The sequence below is a fragment of the Podarcis bocagei genome (genome assembly GCF_964188305.1).
Source record: "Podarcis bocagei genome assembly, chromosome: 5".
Classification (NCBI taxonomy): Eukaryota; Metazoa; Chordata; class Lepidosauria; order Squamata; family Lacertidae; genus Podarcis; species Podarcis bocagei.
Window position 1 is genome coordinate 54,886,662 of NC_138129.1, and position 23,639 is coordinate 54,910,300.

The 23,639-nt window shown below is 44.8% G+C and overlaps 1 protein-coding gene across 2 annotated transcripts; it reads left to right on the forward strand.

The window, feature by feature from the left end:
- The first annotated feature begins 1,670 nt into the window (after nucleotides 1–1,670).
- On the forward strand, nucleotides 1,671–23,025 carry TSPAN1 (tetraspanin 1). 2 transcript variants are annotated; one of them, XM_081193239.1, is made up of 8 exons: nucleotides 1,671–1,803; nucleotides 5,604–5,668; nucleotides 14,363–14,569; nucleotides 15,417–15,491; nucleotides 17,734–17,832; nucleotides 19,714–19,851; nucleotides 20,668–20,751; nucleotides 21,662–23,025. In XM_081193239.1, exons 1-8 carry the CDS (start codon nucleotides 1,737–1,739, stop codon nucleotides 21,713–21,715), a joined length of 789 nt encoding a protein of 262 aa, XP_081049365.1. In that variant the 5' UTR covers nucleotides 1,671–1,736; the 3' UTR covers nucleotides 21,716–23,025. The 2 variants fall into 2 exon arrangements, with proteins under 2 accessions (XP_081049365.1, XP_081049366.1); XM_081193240.1 differs by lacking the exon at nucleotides 1,671–1,803 and adding an exon at nucleotides 4,490–4,638.
- The last annotated feature ends 614 nt before the right edge of the window (nucleotides 23,026–23,639 follow it).

Here is a 23,639-nt window from a genome sequence, read left to right on the forward strand (position 1 = left end):
TGCTTGGAACATATTGAGAGATTCTGTGTGCTTAATAGACTATACTGCATCAGTGGCTATATTACACCTATTGGCTGATAAAGCACTTGTAGTTAGTTGACTTACCTAGATCTTCATGCCAGAAAATAGTCATGGAAAACAAAACCACCCCTTTCCAGTAAAGTGAAACTGGATGTGTAAAGGAATTTGAAACAGAAAGCAGAACTCGACAGCAGGCTGTAATTTAAAAGGCTGGAAGAATCAGAATTCCTAATGAAACCCTTTCTCCTTATTAGCCGTGCAGGAGCCTTGCATCAGACGACGACATGAGCTGGTTCAGTTGGGTAGGTGAGTAATGAGATTCTCACAATAACCACAGCCTGACTGCCTTCATTTTGCAAAACCCCTCTGCACTTCTGAATTCTGTAACTAGCACTTTGTATACAGTAGTCCAGTAGCAATGGGATGTGTTGCAAAAGGAAGGCTGTATAAAGTCAACCCGGGGAGAGCCATGGCTATGTGGCCAAAAGGGTGGGAAATGAACTGCCATAGGACTGGGGTATCTGTTCCAACCTCAGGTGGGGAATTACTTGATTGGGAAGCCCTAGAGACAGAATATCCAGGGCTTCCCACCTGCCTGAAAATGATAGGAAAGGGAAGTCAGTGTAGTTTTGAATGAATGGACGTGGATACAGTGTTAAAAGGGGTGTGTGTGTTAAGCCTGCATACAGTGTGATCTACAGACATGTATCTGAGTCTGGTAAGGGATGAGTACAGAGACAGAACAACTATGTAGAAGACCTGGGTCACCTTTCAGGAGCACCGGATTCATTACCTCCAATGGCCTTGTTCATATTTACGAGACTCTTTGTGCACTAACTGCATGAAGGGGCTCCACGTGATTGAAGGTGTTCCAGGGCTCTACTGTTGCTCCACTCCTTGACATCCATGTGTTGAGCACAGACACCCATAAAGGGTGGATAGCTCTCTAAGGGCAGTAGATCCCTAATCACCTTAGGCTCAGGGGTCAAACTATAGATAACAGGTGTGTTTAATTTAGCTTTTATTTTAGAGTAAAAACTGCCCTAGGGCAATTTTGGAATACACTTTCCATTTAGATCAAAGGCCTGTAGTAGCAACTGCTGAATTTGTCAAATTCAGTTTCTTACGTTTCCGGTCTTAATGAAGTTCAGTTCCCAACATTTCTGTATCCGTTTCTTTCTTTCTTTCTTTCTTTCTTTCTTTCTTTCTTTCTTTCTTTCTTTCTTTCTTTCTCACCCAAAAGTGGCAGCATTTTAGTCACATTTCCTCTCAATATACACATTTTTGCGAGCTATTTCCCTTAATTAAATACACCTTTGGTCATGTGCTCAAATGGATGCTTTTTTCTCATACTTTCCCTAATATACACAAGTTATGCCCCTGTTTTGGCCATCCCCTAATAACAGCCCTGGTATTGTGACCACAGCTACTTGCAGACTTGGGCAAACCCTGAAGCAGGCTTTCAGAGATCTGAAATAGATCAACCATATGATCCTTCAAAGTTACATTGAATAAAGCATCTCAAGCTCTGATCATGGCAGTGACCTGTTCTACACAATCTGCTTCCTTGTTCTCTCTGACATTTAAAGTAATTAGTCTCTGTCTTCCCTCAAAATGACTGTCCCCTTTCTGTAGAAATGGGATTTTTCTTAGGTTCAAAGAAAGCTGAGCATCTAGAGGAAGCTGCACCATTGGGGCAACTAGCTGACTGTCAGATGAAGTCACAACACGTCTGGGACATTTGGAAATGCAGTGAAAACCAACTGCATTTCACAAACCCAGGTAAATGGATTTGGTTCACTTTTATCTTATGCCATTGGCTGTCTGGTGTTTTCTGTTAAACAGGTTAGGTTTGTCAAGATTGCGGTACTACTTGGATAAATGCATATGGAACCGCCACACATTTGGCCTAGCTAGCTTCATCTTAACTATTCTGATAGGCAAGTCCCAGATCCTGAGATCTTCTGCATGCAAAGCATGTGGTCTCTTTGCAGGAGGCCAAGAAATGCCACCACAGGTGACTGTTGCTCCACTTTTTCTGTGACCTCTGTCCTTTTTCTTATGAGAAACAGGATGGATGTGTACTATCTCTAGGATCAGAGGCAACATTAAATACCACTTACTGAGGAACAAAAGCGGAAGAAGGCTATGGACTTCATTCGGGGCCTGATCAAGTAATTTTAGTACCTGAGGTAAACCACAAAATGGTACCCGCTTCCCTGCAAGGGAAGAGAGGATGAATGAAGATCTTCATTGGGAATAAGGTGGGGAGTGAATATCTATATTGGAAACAAGGAGGTGGCTGAAAATATACATTAGGAACTAGGAGGGGAATCAGATCAACCTTACCTGATGGTTGTACTGATAATCAAAGGCTGCCATGGGGGCAAGGTGGAAGGGTCTGCTCTGAATCATGCTGGATAGGTGCAGAGCCCAGAAGACCCCAGAGACAAATCCCTGCCATTTCATCCCTGGGGGTGCCTCCTATTTGCCAAGAGACCACTGTGGAGGACACTGTTAGGATTACATTCCACCTTTTGCTGCAGACATGGGATTGTTGCGTGTCACATGTCTGTTTACATTCCAGTGCAGATTGCTGGCGTAAGCGGAACTTCCGCTCTGTATAGCTGTTGTTTTTGGCTCTCCGAGAAGATGGCAAGGAGAGACGACGTGTTTCTTTGTCCTGATTTATGTTTAATAAACGCGTAGCTTAGTATGTATCTACAGCCTCAAGCCTCTTCTGCTGCGCAGTATACACTGCTGAGTAAATTGTCCTCAAGTCTGTAAGCTTGAGTCGCTGATGTACGTCGGAGCAGAGGTCGAGGAAATCTTCGCAGTGGCAAGGCCCGAGTTGCCGTCAGACACATGGGGGTGAGCAACTGAGGAAGAGGCAGATCCAGTCTCCAAGGAGCACACCACAGCCTTCGCATCAGCGGGCGATGCATTCCTTGGAGGTCGAATCTGCTGCCCCTGTGGATCCTGCGGTCATCCCATCTTGCTGTGTGGGTGGGTTGGCTCACGATCTGATCATGGACATTCTGTAAGCATCTGGTTGCTCCCTGTGGTTGAGAAATAAGATGCTGGACCAGATGAGCTTCTGGTCTGATGCAGAAGAGCTGTTTTTGTTTATAGGAAGAGGCTGCTAAAAATCTGTATGCTCTAAATGGGAGTGTCATTCTCCCAGTCTAGTCCCTATTGTTGCCTTTTGGGAATGCCTATTTAAGATTGTTTTAGTGTGAGCTGCCATTCTTCAGTCCCCAACTTCAAAAGGCTACCAAAAATTTCTTGACTTGGGAGCAGAGCTGGCCCATTATGGCCAATGGAGACAATTGTCTCAGATGGCAGGGAATGAATTTAGCAAGGCTTAAGTCTGACATGTAGACCGTTGCACTCCACGGCTTTTTATGCGATGACAGAGGTCCTCCTAGTGGTTCAGTGCAGGTACTGCTTTCATAGCTTTGAATTTATATTCTGCATACATTAATATTAAAGTCATAGAATCAGAGAACAGTAGAGTTCGAAGGGACCCCAAGGGTCATCTAAGGTCCTGCAATGCAGGAATTCTGCCCCTGGGTGGGCTTGAACTACCAACCTTCTGGATAACAGCCAGACACACTGATCTGTTGCACCACAGGAGGGCACAGTCCATGTAGAGCAAATCACTTGAGAAAGTAAGTCTACCTAGCCACTGGTGGAGGAAGAGGAGTGCCGGGGGAGTGCACTGCCCCCGGTAGTGCGATCCCGTGGGGTGCCATTGCAGCTGTTCCCCCCACCTGCGCTGGGCGCCATGCCTCCGCAGGAGGTGTGCCACGCCTCTGTGGGCGGCGTGCCATGCCCCTGCCTACTCTCCACCCCCCAGTGCTGGAGCATGAAGCTCCGACACTGTACCTAGCCCCTGAATATACTCTTGTGTCCTGGTGGTGGTTTTGTGGACTTGTTGACACCAGTGGTTGAGAAGCTCATGCAAGGTGTCTGCTGGCATTAGTGGCAGCAGAATGAGTGGCTTGAGCAAGCCAGCATGTCCAGCACTGTCTATCGTCCTCTCATGGCTTGTCATGCTCCTCCTTTAATTCCACCGCCAGAGGCTGTCACTTGCAAAGGCAGGGAGGACCATGGCTAGGTGTGGAATGTACTGCTATGGCAGCAGTTTCCATTTCTGCTGTTGGCACTGCACTTGCATGCACAGAAACTCTCTCTCTCTCTCTCTCTCTCTCTCTCTCTCTCTCTCACACACACACACACACACACACACACACACACACACACTTCCAGGTAGCAGGACTTTGCTGCCCTCGGTGTACATTTAAAAATTCTTATGCATTAATAAATATTCACCTACAGCCATCAGAGGGCAGTAAAGAATAAAGAAAACTAGTCTACGCCCTGTTGCTTATTTTTTTTAAAAAAAATTTAAAGTGCTAGAGAGGTGTGGTTTTTGCCCTTAAAGAGATTTGATTGGCCTGAAAAAGGGATACATCTTATAGGCTGAAGGGATATTTATTATAGCCTGAAACAACAGCTGGTTCAGTTTACTTTAAAAGCTGACTGCTTTGCCTACTGGAAAGGTAGCTGGGAGTTGTCCAGGTCTTTTTCTCGAGTTGGTTGTTGCCTTTTAAGGTGAGTCTATGGAACTTCTTTGGTCTGTAAAGGTTTTGTTGGTGAAGAAGGAGACTGATGTGTGTTTGATCTGTGTTTACTGGCATCAGTGTGCGAAGTAGATTCAAGTCTCTTCCTTTAAAGCAGAAACCTCGTTTAAGGGCGGCTTGTTTCAGTGTGGTTCCTCCTTGAAATCTTCCCCCAAAAAATTACAGAGGAATGTGAAGAGGACAAATTGCCTTTTATTAAAATTGACTGTACAAGGTTTGTAAAGCTGCTGCTTTAACTGACATGGTTCAAAAAAGTAAATGACTAGGCTACTATTTTGATGGATCAGGAATACCAAGTACTATTGATGGTACCAAATGATGTTGTCTTGTGGCTCCTTGTTTTGATTCCCTCCCAGGTGGAGATAGCAAAGTGAGCTTGAGGGGAAAGACCTTTTTCAAAGTCCTCTCCTCAGTTCACCAGGTGTTTGTTTCCCTCACTGCTGCCCTGGCAAAATGGCATTAACTGGTCCCCTCCCTTATGGCAAAAGGTGCTGTTGCCACCAGAGATGCTTAAAGTTCTATTTCTGGTGTGCTTTCTTCTTCATTTACTAAAGTATCTTTCTAATGCTCTGCAGAATGTAGTGGGGAGGAAGTTTCCTAAAATATGTATCTAAAAGAGGATTTGATTCAAGATAGAAAGGGATTTTAATCTAGTTGAAGAAGAACATAGCAGTTTCTCTCTCTCTGTGTGTGTATCTGTGTGCATGAGGGGCATATTTGATTATGTGTACTCTTGCATAAGTTCCACCTGTTTCTGAAGGTGCAATTTGGAGCATGCTTACTACATTGAATCTTCCAGTGAGAATTCCTAGTGAACCTGCTTTGCATTAGAAACCCTGTGCCCAAATGTCTGGATCATGAGTTGGGATTACACCTCTTTAAACTAAGAGGCTTTTGAGTTGCTGTTAGTTAACTCCCTCCTTAATTTTTTTATAGCAATCAAGATGAGCTGCTTCACTTTCTTGAAGGTCATGATGGTCTTATTTAACCTGGCCATTGTGGTAAGTATTAACCCTTTTCTCCCTAGGAACGAGGTAGCTGGTCTTGTAAAAGTATAACTTGGTGAGGCAAACCCTATAAGATGTCTAGTTTTTCTTTATAGGTAACTCTACTAAATAGGTAGTTTACCTACTTTATAGGTAAACTCTACTAAAGGCTTGCTAGGTAACTCTACTAAAGCCCCCACTCTGCATGTTTAAAGATCTTGAGAGATAAAGGCAATATACATACCATACAGTTAAAGCACATTCAACACCCCCCCCCCAAAAAAAGAATCCTGGGTACTGTGGTTCGCTAAGGGTGCTGGGAATTACACCTCTGTGAGGAGTAAACTCCTGATTTATTTATTTTTTGCAGGGGCAGAAATGTGGTTTAAACATATGGTGTGTACACTGCTGAAATATAGCATAGGCAGCAATCCTAAGGACACTTACTTTTTAAGAAAATAGGTTTAGCACTGTACTGCATGCTGATCCCCAAACAGAAGGACTGGTAACAGTCTTAGCTTGGACAAATCTTACTTTAAGAAATATTAGGTTTTCTCTTTGGCAGCGTGCTTCCCGTATATAATTTGTTAACAAGATGCACGTCATTGTTGTAACAATTCTAGTGATCAGAATAATGGTCTTTACCTGTTGAACCCTGGTGCTACTGAAGAGTTTTAACTACAAATACTGTGCCTGAGACATACCATAAGTGCAACCTGTGAATAGTCTTAGGGCACAGCCAGATAAAGCTGGAGATCAGTGATACCAAAGGGCTACCTTTATGTGTTTCCCCTACAGGCCAAGTAACTGTGTGAATCTCACCTAGGTGTGCCTTTTATCTCAGGATAAACATCTCTAGAGCCTGTATCACATGACCTGCTGGCCTTTTCTGATTCTGTGCTGGACCTGGTTTACTGTGCCTTTCAGTGTTCTGCACATCACATTCAAGGAATCCAGAATCTGTCCACCTACACAAGTTACAGCGGTTTTGGTTCACATATAAACCTTGTACTGAACAACATGGAGCGGTTGCCTAATGCGGGGCTTGGCTTGTGGGGAACGTCCTCTGACTTTGGCTGCCTCTTCAGCTGCCACACCCATGGGGCAAACTCATGCAGCACTGTGATATTCGGTTGTGGTTTATGATCCCAGATGACGGGTGTGCCTTCATGCAATGGCAGGCCAAGCCCACAAAACGGCAATGGGTAGGTTGAACATTATCATGACGCAAGCCAAAGTACTCATTAAAATGTATTCTCAAGCCTCCTTCCTTGTCTCTGGACAGGCTGAGTGGGTTTTATGGTTTCTGTGGGTGTCGTGTTGGTTTCATGTTTGCCCTGTTAATAGGGTTTCTACAAGCTGTGCAGCCGCCCTCCTACACACTCCGCTGGTGCCTCAATGACAACACTCTCAAGGAAGTCTCTGATGTTGGCCAGGGGCGCCGACTTATAAAAAATATTGGGGGGGCCCATACCGGGGTCCTGCCGCTGGTTCGCTCGGGTAGCCGGGAGAACGCAGTTCGAGGTGGCGGTGTTGGGGAGAGACCCTCGCTCAGGGCGCCACAAGACTTGGCGGCCGGCGGCCTATCTGGGGGGTTTTGGAGCATATTTCGGCGGAGCGATTGGGGAGGAGGGGGCTTGTTGCCGGATTCTTCAGCTGGGCCGGAGATCCGCTGCTGCGGGTCCCTGGGCCGAGTTGTGAGCACGGCCTGCTGAAGGGAGATCCAGCCGATTGCGCGACGGGGACGGCCGGGGCTCTCCGGCTAGGGCGTGCGGCTGGCTGGCTGGCTGGCTGGTGAGGGAGCAGGTGGGGAGGAGGCGGGGGTCCTCACTCTCTTAGGAAATGCACCCGCGCGCCCGATTGCCACGAAGTCCGAAGGGTGCGTGTGTGGAATTAAAAAGCAAAAACGAGATACGGGCAGGGCAGGCAAAGAGTTTTCCGCAAGAGGATGGAGGGCAGGTTGAAGAGAAAATCACTCAAGATGAGACAGTCAAATCAGCCATGATAAAATGGGCTCAGGATATTGGGTATAACATCATGTTTGAGGACTGGGAAAGGTTATGGACCACCGGAATGAAATTCACGGCATGTAATGCCTTGATGGAAAATATTATGAAAATGATTTATAGGTGGTACATGACCCCAGTCAAGCTTGCAAAAATATATCACCTGTCTGATAATAAATGTTGGAAATGTAAGGAGGCTGAAGGGACATTCTTTCACCTCTGGTGGACTTGTCCAAAAGTGAAGGCCTTCTGGGAAATGATCTATAATGAGTTAAAAAAGGTATTTAAGTATACCTTTCCCAAGAAACCAGAGGCCTTCCTCTTGGGCATTGTTGGCCAGAAAGTGTTAAAGAAGGATAGAACTTTCTTTATGTATGCAACTACAGCAGCAAGAATACTTATCGCAAAATATTGGAAGACACAAGATTTGCCCACACTGGAAGAGTGGCAGACGCAAATGATGGACTACATGGAACTGGCTGAAATGACTGGCAGAATCCGAGATTTGGGAGAAGAAACAACGGAAGAGGACTGGAAAAAATTTAAGGACTATTTACAAAAACAATATAAGTTGTATGAATGTTAAAAATTTACACGATTCGGAAACTATAGCTTCAGCAATTAGATTTGGGAAACAGGAAATTATATTTTAAGTAAGAAAAGGTCAAAATCTAAGGTAATACTATGTTTAATTTAAGATATAAGTAACTGATGAAAAGTATGTTAAATTTAGAGGTATAGTATTTGAAAAGTACAAAATAAGGTACGAAACAAGGTAATAATTTGCTGATATCTTTATTATAAAGAATGCAGGGTAAGGGAGATGCGAGGAAGTCCAGTTAGTTATATAAAAAATGTGTTGAATGGTTGGTTTTCTTTTCTTCTTTTTCTTTTTCTTTTTTTCTTTTTCTTGTTCTTTTACTTTTTTCTTCAGTGTATGTTTCTAACTTTGTATTTGAAAACTTAATAAAATATTTATAAAAAAAAAAGAGAGAGAAAATCCTTTCGCTTTTCTGGGGCGCAGGGAAGTCTCAGAGCCGGAGGTTGGGGAAGGGACCCCCTTTGCTCTGCCCTCTTCTCCCGTCTTAGATTCGCATGGGGGTCCCCGCCCGAGCTTGCCTGGCCACCGGGCCACACAAGGGCCGCGCTCTACGCGGCACACCTTGCTAGCCGCGCAGCTATCCTCCGCGGCTGCGGAGCGGCCCTGCGCCGGTGCCCAGCCCCTCTGGGCGCCCGCTGCGCTGCCAATGACAAGCGGGCGACGTCGCGGGCGGGGAAGGCGTCGCTTTCTTTCCCGATCCTTCATCCTCCCAGTCTTCCAGCCCTTTTTTGGGTTGGAAGCTCGTCTCGTTCGCCCTTCTCCTTTCTTCACCCTTCGCGCAATTTTCCTCCCTCGTCTCCCTCCCCATTTCTCCTTCCTTCCTGACTGACTGGCGGGCTCGGGCTCGGGCTCGGGCTCCGGGTCGGGCTCAGGCTCGGGCTCGGGCTCGGGCAGCCACAGCGTCGGCGGTGTTGGCGATCGGCGGCGCGGGGGGATGGTCCTCCCGGGGGAGCCGGCGCTGCTCAATGGGGTTGCCAAGGAGACAGGCCGGCCGCCCCCCTCCCCCGGCCCGGCGCCCCCCGCCGCGCCGGTGCCCTATAAAAGCCGCGGACGCGCCAAGCGTCAACAGGCAGAGCCTCGAGATTATCTCGCCGTGCTCGAGATTATTGGGGGGGCTGAGCCCCCCCAAACGAATTATTGAGGGGGCTCGGGCCCCCTCAAGCCCCATGGAGTCGGCGCCTATGATGTTGGCTCAAGCCAATTCCTTTGGCATACTCTTTGTCTTTTTTCATCTACCTGCAAGCCCACAGGAATAGCTTCCAAGTGGCTCCCTAAATGCACTGGGGCTCTAGCTGAAGTGAGTTCTTGTGAGGTGATCTGCATTATGTAGGCTGGAGGGGATCTAGGGCTTTAGAAATCTGTATGTATGTTCCATGGGGTGTTGCAACATTCTGTAATATGTTTGTGGTTGGACTAAATAGGTTTTCAGCTATTTTGTTCTAGCTATAAGATTGGATTCTGCAGAAAGAGAGAGTGTTGATGGCCAAACTAGTCCTTTTGTTGGGTAAATAGCTTAGCCAGGTCTGTTAAGTATCTACTTTGTTAGTAAGTTTGGGCCAAACTGTTGCCATAGAAACTAGCTGGAGACAGCTCTGGAAGTTGAGTTGAAGAACTGTCTGTCTTCCCACCTCAACCAACTGGAAGTGATGATCTCAGGGTCTGGGTGGGTGGCGAGAGAGAACAATCCAGCAGTCTTGGGACTAGTGTACTGTGTAGAGTCCAAAGCCCTGGACCCTTTCCCCTCTAAAACTTAATGGGGGAGAAAGATCTGTTGGTGTGTTAATTCTGTGAACCTTCCCTTTTATTATTAGCTAGTATGTAAGTGTAAGCGGGTGGCGCTGTGGGTTAAACCACAGAGCCTAGGGCTTGCCGATCAGAAGGTTGGCGGTTTGAATCCCCATGACAGGGTGAGCTCCTGTTGCTCGGTCCCAGCTCCTGCCAACCTAGCAGTTCGAAAGCACATCAAAGTGCAAGTAGATAAATAGGTATTGTTCTGGCAGGAAGGTAAACAGTGTTTCCGTGTGCTGCTCTGGTTCGCCAGAAGCGGCTTAGTCATGCTGGCCACATGACCCGGAAGCTGTACGCCAGCTCCCTCGGCCAGTAAAGCGAGATGAGCGCCATGACCCCAGAGTCGTCTGCGACTGGACCTAAAGGTCAGGGGTCCCTTTACCTTTACGTGTAAGTAAATTTCACACCACAGATTAGCAGATTTCACACCATTAGCTCCCAGTGACCTTTATTCCAAAAGAACCAAATCTGAGGGCTTGCATTTAACTAATTTTTACTTGGAGTTGACCCCACTGAAATTAATGGCCATGCCTAACTTAGGTCTATTACTTTCCATGGGTTTGCTATAAATAAAAGTTAGTTGAATACAACCCAAATCATTTCAAAAGTTTTGTCCTGAATTAGCTCCAATTTTAAATGAACTCCTTTGGGTTTCCCAAAGGAAGATTATTTACTGCCCTGAGATCTGCAGATGAAGGGCAATATACAAATTTAATAAATAATATAAATAACAGTAAAATAATACACAGGGCAGGCCAGTCCGTAAGTGCTGTCAAATGCTGGGTTTATAAGCAGGAATATTAAAATATAATGAATACAATAGTAGACTATGGGGGTATATCTTCAGTGCTTTCTTACTACGTTTGTGGGGTAGTGCAGAAGAAGAGATCTATGGGCATCTAAGAAGATCTGTTTATAACCCTGGGGGGCTGCTGTCTACATGGGGAAACGTCATGTGTTGCATCTCTGCACATCCTCATGAGGACTACACACATTGTCTCTATTGCTTCATTGATAGTTCGTGCCAGCTATGCCTTCCTGGCATCCATTTGTATGGTAATCATATGTGGTAGTGTATATGCCACTTCTCTTATCTGTATAGGGAAGATGTCTTCACATGAGAGAAGTGGTCCTTAATTCCTGTCCTCAGGATCCAAAATGGGCTTCTTCAACAGACTCTGGCAAGGGGACAGAGTTCTTGGAATGGAGCAACTTCCTCTTTAAAGGGAAGATTCATAAAGGGGTTTTGCTGATTCAGAGTCTTGAAAGTAGAGGAAACAATATCCCTTGTTGCTCTTATCTTTACCAAGCTTCTTGGTAAAGAATTACGTGGGAGAGGTTGACACTATGGATTTGGTACATTCAGGCAGTGAGGTTTCATGCTCAATGACTATGAATGGCATTTCCCCCTTTGCATGATCATGTGGTTTCTGAGCAGAACCGTTGTACATATAAGCATGGAGGGCTCTTTCCACGTGATCAGGAACCCTGCCACCTGTTGCTTCCTGATGATGTGGACAGAGTCCTCTGTGTATATATACACACAGCTGTATATATACAAGGGCTTCTGATGGTATGGGGTTGGGTTCATGTTTAAAGTAAGACCTGCTCTAATAAATTGCAGGTGTGGAGAATCTCAGGCACCATGGAGGGGGGCAAATACAGCCCTATAAGCCTTCTGGCCCTCAGGTGACACACTTTACTGGCCCTGCTTTGTATCCTACTTGAGTGTTTTTGCCTGGCTGAAATGTGTCCTTGAATTCTGATAATGCATTTTGCTTGACTGAATGGAGACAAATGGGTGTGGGTAGAAACTAGCCCTCTGTGCGTGATCCCGGTGGGGTGCCATCGCGGCTGTTCCCCCCACCTGCGCTGGGGCACCACACCCCTACGGGCGGCATGCCATGCCCCCAGGACACATACCACGCCCTTACGGGTGGCACGCCCCACCCCCAGGACACACGCCAGCCCCGCCCCTGCCTGCTCTCCGCCCCCCCCCCCCCGGTGCTGGAGCATGAAGATCCGCCACTGCCTCTGTGCAAGGGTGAATTTCGCATTCATTGCCCTGCTCATTTTTGCCTCTGGCCCTGCCCCATCATTGCCCCACTGCCATAGCTGATCTTTGGCTCTTTCACCTTTGCCAAAGGACAAAGGTGGAACACTGCTGTCTTGACTCTTCCTCCACTTCATTAACAAGGTCCTACCTGGAATCTGCTCTTCAGTGTGTACTGAATCAGTGCCCGCCCTGCCCTTTTATTTGAGGGCAAACAAAACTGGCAGCTCCGGCCAAGGATAATTGCTTTGAATGGCTTGGGACCATTTCTGCATGGTGCCAAATGCATACTTCACTTTTTTAAATAAACAAAGGACTGGGACCAAGGCCTTGGGAGCGGGTTTTTGATATGACTTGCCTAGAGAGGGAATCAGGAAGTGGACAAAGACTCTTGTTGTGTTGGGACTCTTCAACCTCTTGGCTTGCTGTAATTCAAGAGACCTTGGAACGTTTGCAAATAATTCGCAAACCACTAATGATTAGGTAGAAGATGGAGTTTTGGCAAAGCACACCTTGCCATACAGGTGTAAGAAGCTGCACCTGCGGAAACATCATCCACACAGCTCTTAGAAGTCCTGTCTGGTTTTGACACCCTTGTTCTAAACTTAGAATTAACCTGTCTCTCCTTAGTCGAGAGGAGAAGGCTGTGCTTCTTCAGCCACTAACAGTCCTATACATGTCTGGTCAGAAGTGACTCCTGCTCAGTTCAGTGGGGTTTACTCCCAATTAAATAGGATTGTGACCTAATAGCATTGCCCTTCCAGTTGCTTATTTCAGTATTCTATTCCTGACATAGGAGCCAACTAAAACTATTTGTTGTGTGAAATAGGGTAGGTTCCTAGCTGTTACAGATATGATAGATGAGATTAAAACACAAAAGTGGTGCCTGTTGAACTTCTGTTCAACAAGGTGTGTGTGACTTGTCTTTTCGATTGAGGTCCCGATCCCTTCAGAACACCTGCACCAGTATTTATTTGATGGTTGGTTTATTAAGGGATATCTATCCTGCCCTTCCCCAAAAATGGACACAGTGCATTTTACAAAATAAAAAAGGCAATACAGAACACAGGTATATACCTACCAAGATTACTGCATCATAAATAATGTGGACAAAACCAAGGATATGTTGGTTTTTTGTATCTCTCTCTGCTGCTTCTCCCTCCCCCAAAAGCAGTTTATTTGTTTGAACTCCAGAAACCAGTGAACAATGAGTTCCTACACACATTGTCCCTCTGTACTTCACAAGATAGAAATGATATGGGAGAATTATGATCAGGATGTTCCATTAAAAAAAAAAGCAAATAAGCTGTCTTAACCCACAAATCATAATGGGATTGTGGTGGGGGGCAGTAAGTTTTGCCTGTGCCACTTCTCCCAGTTTGCTATCTACTCCGCAGGGGAAACATATACACAGCCCACCCACCACTTCCAAGATCACGGTCCTAAACTGATCCAGGGCCTCTGTATTGGCAGTTTAATTCTTTTAAGGATATTCTGGTCACATGTCCCTAGCATAGCCTTAGGTGATGAAATAGAGATTAACAACATTCTGGTACAATTGTATATGAAACAAAAGCCAACATTCATGCAAACTTGATCTGTGGACTCTTGACCCCCTGCATCTTCATGACTAGACATTTTTGTTGATGAGAACTGAGAAAAATTAGGAAATGCCCTGGAATTAATAGTTACTACTGATATTCCCAATTGTTTCCTTAAGCACTCTCAGTGTTGGGGTGGCTCTTTGTTTTATTAATAAAATGAATAGGAGAAGGCTTGCACTCTTGCCAATGATGGCCGGCAGGCAGAAGCCTACATTTCCTAATGTCTTGTGAGAAGTTTCATTCTTTTTTAAAAGAAAAAGCTTCAAAGGGCAGCTGTTGTTGTATAGAGTCTTTTACATGACTAATAATAGTTGTAAAGGTTGTTTCCACTAACCTGTCTGGTTCAGGTACAGCAAACCTGCACACCTTGTGCCTTGCCAAGTTAAATGCAGCCCTTCAGCTATGTAGGATGACCTATGAAAGTCTCATGAATCTCATTTTCTGTTGCCTGCCTGGGACTGCAAAAATGGGGTGGAGGGGAAGGTGTCTAGTGCTTCAACTTGACAGGCTACATACAATATGTAGCCTAGTGAGCTGTTTGCAGCTAGGTGGGTGCCATCTGTTGCATAAGCCTAAAGTGTCATAATTATGGGTCACTGTCTGTGTTTCCAGTACCTACATTTTGAAATAACTCTATTTTCTTTCTTTCTTTCCTAGATTGGCGGAGGAGCACTCCTGGGCATTGGGATCTGGGTCAGTGTTGACAGTAGCAACTTTGTCAACACGTTTGGCCCTTTGTCCTCCAGTGTCCTGCAGTTTGTGAATGTGGGCTACCTTCTCATTGCCATTGGAGCCGTCCTGTTTTTCTTGGGCTTCCTAGGATGCTGTGGCGCTCAGAAGGAGAGCAAGTGCCTCCTCATCATGGTAAAATGCAGACATTAAGCAATTTCCATCTCTTGCCTGCTGCAGATGTGTACAGTTGTGTTGCTTTAAGGAAAAGTGTTTGTTGATAAACTTGAGTACTGAAGACATTGGGGAAAGCTGCCCTTTTATAGCAGGGTTGGCTAATATGTGGCCCTCCAGATGATGATGGAGTCTCAGCTTCCATCAGCCCCAGGCAGCATAGCCAGTGGCCAGGAATGATGGGAGCTGTAGTCAACAACCAATCTGGAAGGTGCCAGGTTGGCTACCCCTGGGTCAGACAACCTGTCTGAATGCTTGACTCAAGAAGGAAGGGATCCTAAGTCATCAAATCTTTTACCCATAGAGAGAATAGTACTTGGAGTTGCCATCATGTTTCTTGATCCCCATTTCCTTCCTCTTCTTGCTAAGAGAAAACAGACATGTGAATATTAAGCCTTCTCATCTGATGAGGAAGTTGTGGCTATATATGTGTTCTAGAGTGATCTGAGAAAAGTCAGAACTGCTGCACAGAGATGAAAATGTATTTCAGTATGCTGAAAGATCTAGGAAGCCAGGCTATGATTTGAAGAAGTGCTTGTGTCTCTTTCTTGTGGGAGATCCAGGTCTGTGTCTCCTCATACTACATAAGGAAGTCCAGAGCAGTGGAAAATCCCCACTAGAACATGGTGTTGATAGTCCCTCTTTGTGCCATTTGCAAATTCTTGAAGACTTGTAGCTAGGTATCCTTGGAAAGGTAAGATAGCTGTATAGCACACTTGTCCAAGCGATCCAAACAGTCCTTGCCTTTTTCTTGTATTTGACACTTTATGGAGTGAACAATCTGACCCTATGCTCTCTTCCCTCCTAGTTCTTCTCAATTGTCCTGATCATCTTCATAATAGAAGTTGCTGCTGCAGTGGTGGCCCTGGTCTACACTTCTCTTGTAAGTAACATGGAGTAGAGGGATGAGTATGGAACAAGTGGCTTAGTCTTGAAGTAGCTGTCCTAGCCTGTAGATGTTTCAGCTTCCGGCTGCTTCAAAGCAGTGCCTTTGTAAGTGCCTTTGTAAGTCTCAAAACACTCCCTCTTTGAGTGATAGGCTTTCAGTATTGGGGGGAAGGGAAACAAAACAAAACAAAACAAAACAAAACACACACCTTATTTCCTAGCATCTGCTGAAATAATGCTATGCTATTATTTATTTATTCACAATTACATTTAGAACCTAGCCTTTCCTCCAAGTAGCTCAGGGTTACAGACATGGTCCTTTCCCTCCCCACTTTCCCCTCACAACAATCCTGTGAGGTAGGTTAGGCTGAGAGACCATGACTGGCCCAGAGTCTCCTGCTGAGCTTCATGGTGGAGTGGGTACAGTATTTTAACCCTGGTCTCCCAAACCCTTGAACAACACTCCAACCACTGTATCACATGGCTCTTTTAGGGGAAGGTGTGCAGTTGAGAAATGCTACAAAGAGTAGTTCAAGCCAAAGTTTCTTGAAAGTAGCAAAATCCCTACATCAGTGTTTTGGACATTGACATATCTTAATGGTTTTTGTGTGTTGCATTTAGGAACATTAAATACCTTCATTCAATGAATTGGTTTTGATTTACTTAATGGTTTGGAACTTCTAGGTTGGGGTGGTACACAAATCTCCAAATAAAGGCATATGTGGCAATACAAAGAGACTTTCCCATTTATTTATTTATTTATTTATTTATTTATTTATTTAGAAATTAAAATTTATACCAGGATGTTTTTCTTGACCTATAAGAAGAGATGGCTGCTCCTAGTTTGGACCTTCATCTGTCTAGAAACAAACGGGGTGTGATGGGGCAACAACCATGTTTGTTTTGTTTAAATTCATTTAAACTTTTGATTATTTTGCTGATACACACAGAATCATGGGTCTAGCTAATTTGCAAGAGCTTCAGGGAGATCCTAATTGTTAACATCAAAAGGGAATTAAGGGTGAAGGAAACCTGAAACCTTCTCTTCCCCCCTCCTGCAAGGGTTCTTTAACTTAAATGTAAATAAGAGTCAAAGACCAGCTTTGTTTGTCATGGTTTAATATTTGCACTTCAACCTCCCATTTTCAGAATGATCTGTTTTCAGTTCCTGCTTTTCCTAGCAATAAAGCATGTTGTTGCTGTGTGTATCCCTGACAAAAAAAATTAGTTGTTATCCACAGGTAGCATGGCCTGAATTCCTTGCTGGGTTGCTGGGAATTGTAACTCTGTGAGGGGTGAACTATAGTTCCTAGAATTATTTGAGGAGGAACGATGTGCTTCCAATGTGCTTTAAAATTATAGGATGTATGCAGCCTAAAAGTAACTGAAGAGCCATGTTTGCTCATGTATAAAATGGAAGGTGACTGGGCCAAACTTTAATATCTTTTTTTATCTTGTGAACCACCCTGAGATCTTTGGATGAAGGGCGGTGTGTAACAACTACTACTACTACTACTACTACTACTTCTACTACTAAATAATATAATGAGGGGAACTTCAGGCAGTTTTACCAAAAGCGAACCTGGCTATTCCAAAAGTGAATTGGGTGAGAGTATTAGGGGGGATAAGGCAGGAAAGATCTGGGGCCCTTCTTACCCCACAGCCCCATATCATAAAAAGAATGGGGCAGGCAGATAAAAAAATAGGCATGACTGTTTGGCCTTTAAGGCATAGGAGTTAGACCAGACTGGCTTTTAAGGCTTAGGGGTTAATAGGGTTGCCATGTGTCCTCTCTTTCCAGGACATGTCCTTCTTTTCAGGGGTAAAATTTCTGTCCGGGTGGATTTTTTAAATTTGCCAAAATGTCTCTGCCTATACTTTCTGGATGAGATATAGACATAACAGTGGCTGAAGACTTGCTTTCCTCTTCTCTTCTCTTCTCTTCTCCTGTCCCCCCTCAGCAATATATCACAGCTTCTATAGCCTACATATAGTAAGGGTATTTAAAGTGAGAGTCGTCATAGCGCCCTCTTTTTTTGCTCTTCAAAATATGGCAACCCTAAATATATACAACCCTAAATATACAAAAGCTCCAAAAATGTTGCTCTTTAGCAAAGGAATTCAGGTTACCGTTCCCAACAGATCTTGTTTGGGATGTGCACTGCCTGCAATTTGGGATTTCAGTTTACCAGTGTGTCCTGACATGCAGTTGTCCATTATCTCTCACCTCCTTCCAGGCCGAGACTATACTTCAAGGAACAGTGACACAGTTATTGAAAAAAGAGTATGGGAAGTCCCCTGACCTCACTACAGTATGGAACAAAACAATGGCAGATGTAAGTTGGCCCACAGAACAGTTTGGGACTATGAAGAATTGGTAAACTGGCAGTGATGATTGATTGTCCTTGGTATTCTGTTTGACTTAGATGGAAACCCAAGTGCGTTCCAGGGTTGTTTTTATAGTAGCCTGCACGATACCAAAGGGGACAATGGCATTCTTATTCTTGGACTCAGCCTGCCTTTTAAAACTACTGGGTGTGGCTTTTATTTGCAAATGATGAAGTGGGTACAAAGAGAGCATTTAGAGAAGAGCAGCAAGAGGTTACAAGGGGTTTTAATACATGCCAGAAGCTGGAGAACCAATTTTGAAGGTGAATAGTAATTTCAGTTCCTGAATGTTCAGGATAGAACTGCCCACCAGGACAGCTGAGTTTATCATTGCAGTGGAGCAGGCCTTATTGGAGAATACATGGAGAATAGGGAGATACTATATATATGTAATAACTATTGGGAGCAAGCTGGGTCGTCCGTTCCTGTAGGCTTAGTTGCCTAGAAGAAGGTTTGAGCCTAGGATTGCTATGTTAGCTGAAAGGCCCATTCCAATGCCATGACACATAACAAGCAAGGGAAGAATCTTGGTGAACTCTAAGTCCTAATGCTTGGGCTGCTGTCCTAGTCAGATAGCTGCAAGGGCTGCCTGTGTTAATATGTTGGAGGAATGGGTAACCCTAGGGGGCAAGGCTGTTGGATTGCTCTTGGTTTTTTTAAGCTGCAAAGTGATCCCTCTTTCAGTTATTCTCTTGGAATATTGAGTAGGTTTGTAAGTAAGCCTACTGAAGTGGCTTGGAAAGGGTTAAATCATGTTTTCATATATCTACAAGGAACATGTGATTATTGTCTTAAGTTGTTGTCCTCAGGACCAGAGGAACTAAAGTGTTTTGTAGACAGCGATTGAGCAAATTTTCCAGGCAGAAAGTCAGTGTCTGGGTTAGTGTTTAAATTTGGCAATTCTCTGGTTGGGTAAAACCCCAGAAAACAAGGGAGTGTAGCTAATTCTTCCACAGAGGCTGAATATAATGGCATATCAGATCTGTGTAATGAATTGGTATGTTACGTAAAAATTCTTACTGACATAGGAGTCAAGTGTATACTTTCAATACAAGCAGCAGAAGACAATCAAGCAACCACTTCAATGGCAGAGTCTCATCAGTTTAAGGGTAGAACAAAACATGTGGACATAAAGTTTTGAAACGTGAGAGAAAGTGTGAAACAAAATTTGATACAGTTGCAATATTGCAGCTTTGCACAGTGGCAGTATCATAGCCAATGAGGTTAATCTGAGGCGCGATGATTGCTAATTGCTACATAAATAAATAAATATGCAATATTGTGAAAGGGTTTGACCAAACTGCGGGAGGCAGTGGAAGACAGAAGTGCCTGGTGTGCTCTGGTCCATGGGGTCATGAAGAGTTGGACATGACTAAATGACTAAACAACAACAATTGTGAAAGGAAAATGGTTGTATTTACAAACTCTCTTACTTTTCAGAGACATGCTCAATTGGTTGAAATGTTGGGTCTTGTAGTGCATGATGTGTAAGCACTCTGTGTATGTACATTGTATTTACAGTTTCTAGAAAGAATGTGAGGGAGTGTTAGAGTAAGTGTGAGCCATTCGTTTCCAGTTCTTTGCAGATTCATGTCCCAGAGGGGTCATTGTTGTCTAAGTTACCACATAGTTCTTCTCCATCTTGAAGAAAAGGCTCTCCCAATGAGACACTGGGACAATTAGTTGATTACCAGTTGCCATTTAGGACTCTAGGATGTAAAGGCTATACTGTGGTGAGTTACCCCCCCTTTCTTTCTCTCTCTCTCTCTCTCTCTCTCTCTCTCTCTCTCTCTCTCTCTCTCTCTCTCTCTTTACATTCTCCTCTTCAGTTGAAATGCTGTGGCCTAATGAATTACACAGACTTCACTGGTTCCTACTACTTTGAGAAAAACAACGAGTATCCACCATTCTGCTGTGGAAGTGTGCCTCGTTGCACTGAAGGCGAAGCCGAGAGAAGAGAGATGCCAGTAAGAAAACAAATAAGTGCTGTTTTTCTCGCTGCATTTTGATGTGAAGGACGGTGAATAAGTGGGGAATAACCTTTGCTGACTCTTGTGTGTTGAGGGAAGATGCTGGTTATTTATGAAGCTTCTGTCTTGGGGAGGTGCATCTTGCCATGAGGGTAACAGTTCATCTTCCGACAAGCTGTCAATCTCACTGCTGAGAAGCATTCTACACAAAACTTTTGGTGAATTCCAGCTGACCTGGAATTTGCTGGCAGATTTGGGGGACTTCCCAGAGTCTCTGGGGATGAGATTTCTGGAGGACCACAACAAATTTTAAGTGGGTCTTTTGCATTTCCCCTCACCACCTTTGATGGTTAGTAGAGGACTGTACTGCTGCCCCCAATATGTGTATTAAAATGTGTATTTTGTTTTTAAATGGTGGGGTGTAAACATTTTGAAATATATAATGACGGGTGGGTTCCTTTGGCCTTGCTCCTTGGTGTCGTCTATGGCGACAGGCCATCTGGTGCTAGTACAGTCTAAAGTCGTTGCTGGCTCTGGCTAGCACCTGGAAACCTCTGCAGCTTTGCAGGTAGGTAATACTTTTCTCCCTCTTTGCTTCCCTTGGCCTTGGTCAGTGATTTTTGCCAAATGATTGAACCCACCCTCCCCCCAAAAATCAAAGTCTTGGAGCATCTGGATAATTTCCCTATGAAATTCCTCTAAGGGGAAATATTACTCATTTCTGATTTGTGTCACTTGCTTGATCATGTCAAACGGCGTTGCAGTGGATTTGACTTATTTTTTATACTATTTTCTTTTTCAAAAAATTCCTAGGGCTGCTTCCCTCAGTTGCTGTCTGAAATACGCAAGAATGCTGGTGTAGTAGGTGGAGTTGCAGCTGGGATCTGTGCATTGGAGGTAGGTTGACTGATCGGATTTGTGCTGCTACTGCTACCATTCCACTATTGTGACCTGGTGGCCACGAAAGATGATGCTTTCTGTACTGAAGCATTTGCCCCCAGTGATGAGATGTAACAGGGAGATGTTCTTGCTGGTTGTGGTTCCTAGTCATGTACCTGGTGACCACTTGATGATGAAAAGGTTACCACCATTATAATCCTGGCACCTTTTCTTGCTTGCATGCCACAGGATATTTGAAGCGTAGGCCTAAAGAGCCACCCGTGGCTGTTCATTCTAGAACATGAAATGGCAAACAACCCTGGGCAGAATGTTACTTCTTCACAGTTAGATATATAGTGATGTGAATAGTCCTGTAAGTTGCGAGAGGAGAAAGGAATAAGCAGTGCTAGGGTAGGGAGGAGCATGTGTGCTGTTGGATTCTTAAAGACTTGATCCCTTACTCCAGCTCCCACACCAGGAACCTCTTCCAGGTGACTGTCATATTGCATAACAGATGTGCAAGTGCTACTGTACTGTGTGTTGAGGAGCCTGGCATTGTCCTTGCTGGGCAGACTTCTTTGGCATGGTGTTGGCTTCTTTTGGCCCAGGGGGAAACCCCCCCCCCAAGAATTTTGGAGGAAGATATTGCTCTCTCATATGGTGGAAACTGGTTGCTAATGTGTGAGCAGGGAGCTCCTCTCATCCTGAATTGGACGGTTCTCTGATCTTAAATTGCAGGCTAGAAATTTGATCAAATCTTCTCTCTTTTTAAGGCTGTGCCAGGTCTTTGTTTACAGTGTTATCCTGCTTCCTCTTCGATGTAATAAGGAGCACAAGGAGCTGCCTTCACTTTCTTTAATTCTACAATGCCTGTGTAAAGCACTTGGATGGGATGTGTAGAAACTCAAGCTTTTTCTCCTCTTTCCAGGTTGCAGCAATGGCTGTAGCGATGTACCTTTATTGCCGCCTGGATGAGAAATGACTGGGATAGAAGGCTAGGAGGATCGCCCTGGCAGGGGGCAAGAGAACGGCACGCATAGCAACCTTTCCTTAACCTGTGTCCACATCAATCAAACATTTCTCGGGCCTGAGGCATGCCGTGTGATTAACTCTTTGACTCTACCGAGCTGGAATCTGTAGTGTGAACATAAATGAAAAGTGGTTTGATATGAAGCTTCTGTAATAGCACAAGCAGCTTTTATATTGAAAGCCGGTAATAACTGAATCAAAGACTGGGGGGTGGGGTGGGGTGGGGAGAAAAACCAGCAGTGTTTCTGCCTTCTAAATACGGTCTCTGCCACAGTAGAGTTGAGGGGGCTTTCCGCTGACTTTGATACCTGCCATCCTGAAATACTCTCTAGGAGAGTAAATGGCCCAGAATGCTGCTGGTGGCTTTCAAAGGCTCCGGTTGCATTCATTTGCAAATAATAGACTCCCATCTCCATGGAGTATAAATGGGAATCAACATGGCCTTTATTCCACAACACAAAATACCAGCACAACACAGGAGACTAGCGAAGACCCATATGCTGCTGTAAATGGCTGGGAAAAAGGTGCGTGGCTATGGAGAATGGTGATATGATACTTCCAGTGCTTTTTTTCTGTGGGGACGGAGGGGGACACGTACCCCTAAACATTTTGCATTGCCCTGACTGACCAACGGACAAATCGACATGCCAGCTGTCTCCGCAGTAGCAGTGTGGACTGGAGCACCATCATTCTCCCCACTGGTGCCCAGGGAGGGGAGTCTGGGGGCGGCCGCGGTGGAGGCGATGGCGCTGCTCCTCCTCTTCCTTTTGCCGGGTTAGAGCCAGCCTGTGAGCACTCGCCCCTCCTCGCTGAAGCCGACCCCTACGTCGCCGGTGGCCTTCCAGTCCTCTCAGTGCTACTGCCTTGAGTCCCTCGTCTGGGGGTTTCGGGGAGGAAGGGGGTGAGTAGGAGGGGGAGCAGCCAAAACAAGAGTACCCCTAAACATTTTTTTTAGAAAAAGAGCACTGGATGCTTCAATCCCACTCCGCAGGTTGGTGCATATGGGGAGTTGCCTGCCTTTTTCCTATTCCTCACCCCACCCCACTCCATGCTGACATGATCAGTGTGACTTACCAAAACCTGTATGGGTGTCTGGTTGAGCTGGCTCTACCTGAAGGAGCCCCCACCCATAGAACTTAGCTCTGTTGTATATTAGCCCTTTATTTTTGTACACTTTGTGGATACAATTTAATTTATAATCTAACTACAAAATCATTTTGTTTTGCATGTTTGACTATTGCAATAAAATCTACTATTTAATTACATATCGCGGTCATGGATGCTTGAAAAAAATTATTTGGAACATCTGTAGAAACACAGAATTTCTCTCCATTGAAGACCTTTTTAGAAGGGGGAAATGGGGAGGGAGAGGATCTTGGTTTCAGGCCCTGGAGTTGATCTATTACTCCTGGTGCTTAAGAGCAGTCCAGCTGGTGGAGGGAAAGCAACTTTGAATAAACACCACTGGAAACAAAAAGTCAGCCTTGGACAGGATCATAATAGATAACTGAGGATGCCAAGTGAACTCAGGATTGATTTTTAAAGGTTTTATGATCTCGGGTAGCCAAAAATGGTATGTTCATTACTCTTCTCATTCTTTTCATTCAGATTACTTTCCATTTGATTTTGTTCTTAGCATTACTCTTTTCTTTCTCTAGTGCACATTCAAAAGTGACACACTGGAGAATAAGGTGGGTTCTTGGGACAGCTTCACAAGTAATGCCATGGCTTACTATTTTGTCCTGTGTGTGGGTCTTTTCAACATGAAATACTTGGCACAACAGAAATGGAACTTTGTGCTTATATTTAGGAGGTGTAAGGTACCCCTTGCATTGTAATAACACTGAGGACTTCATTTGCTTACGATTGCTGCTGGG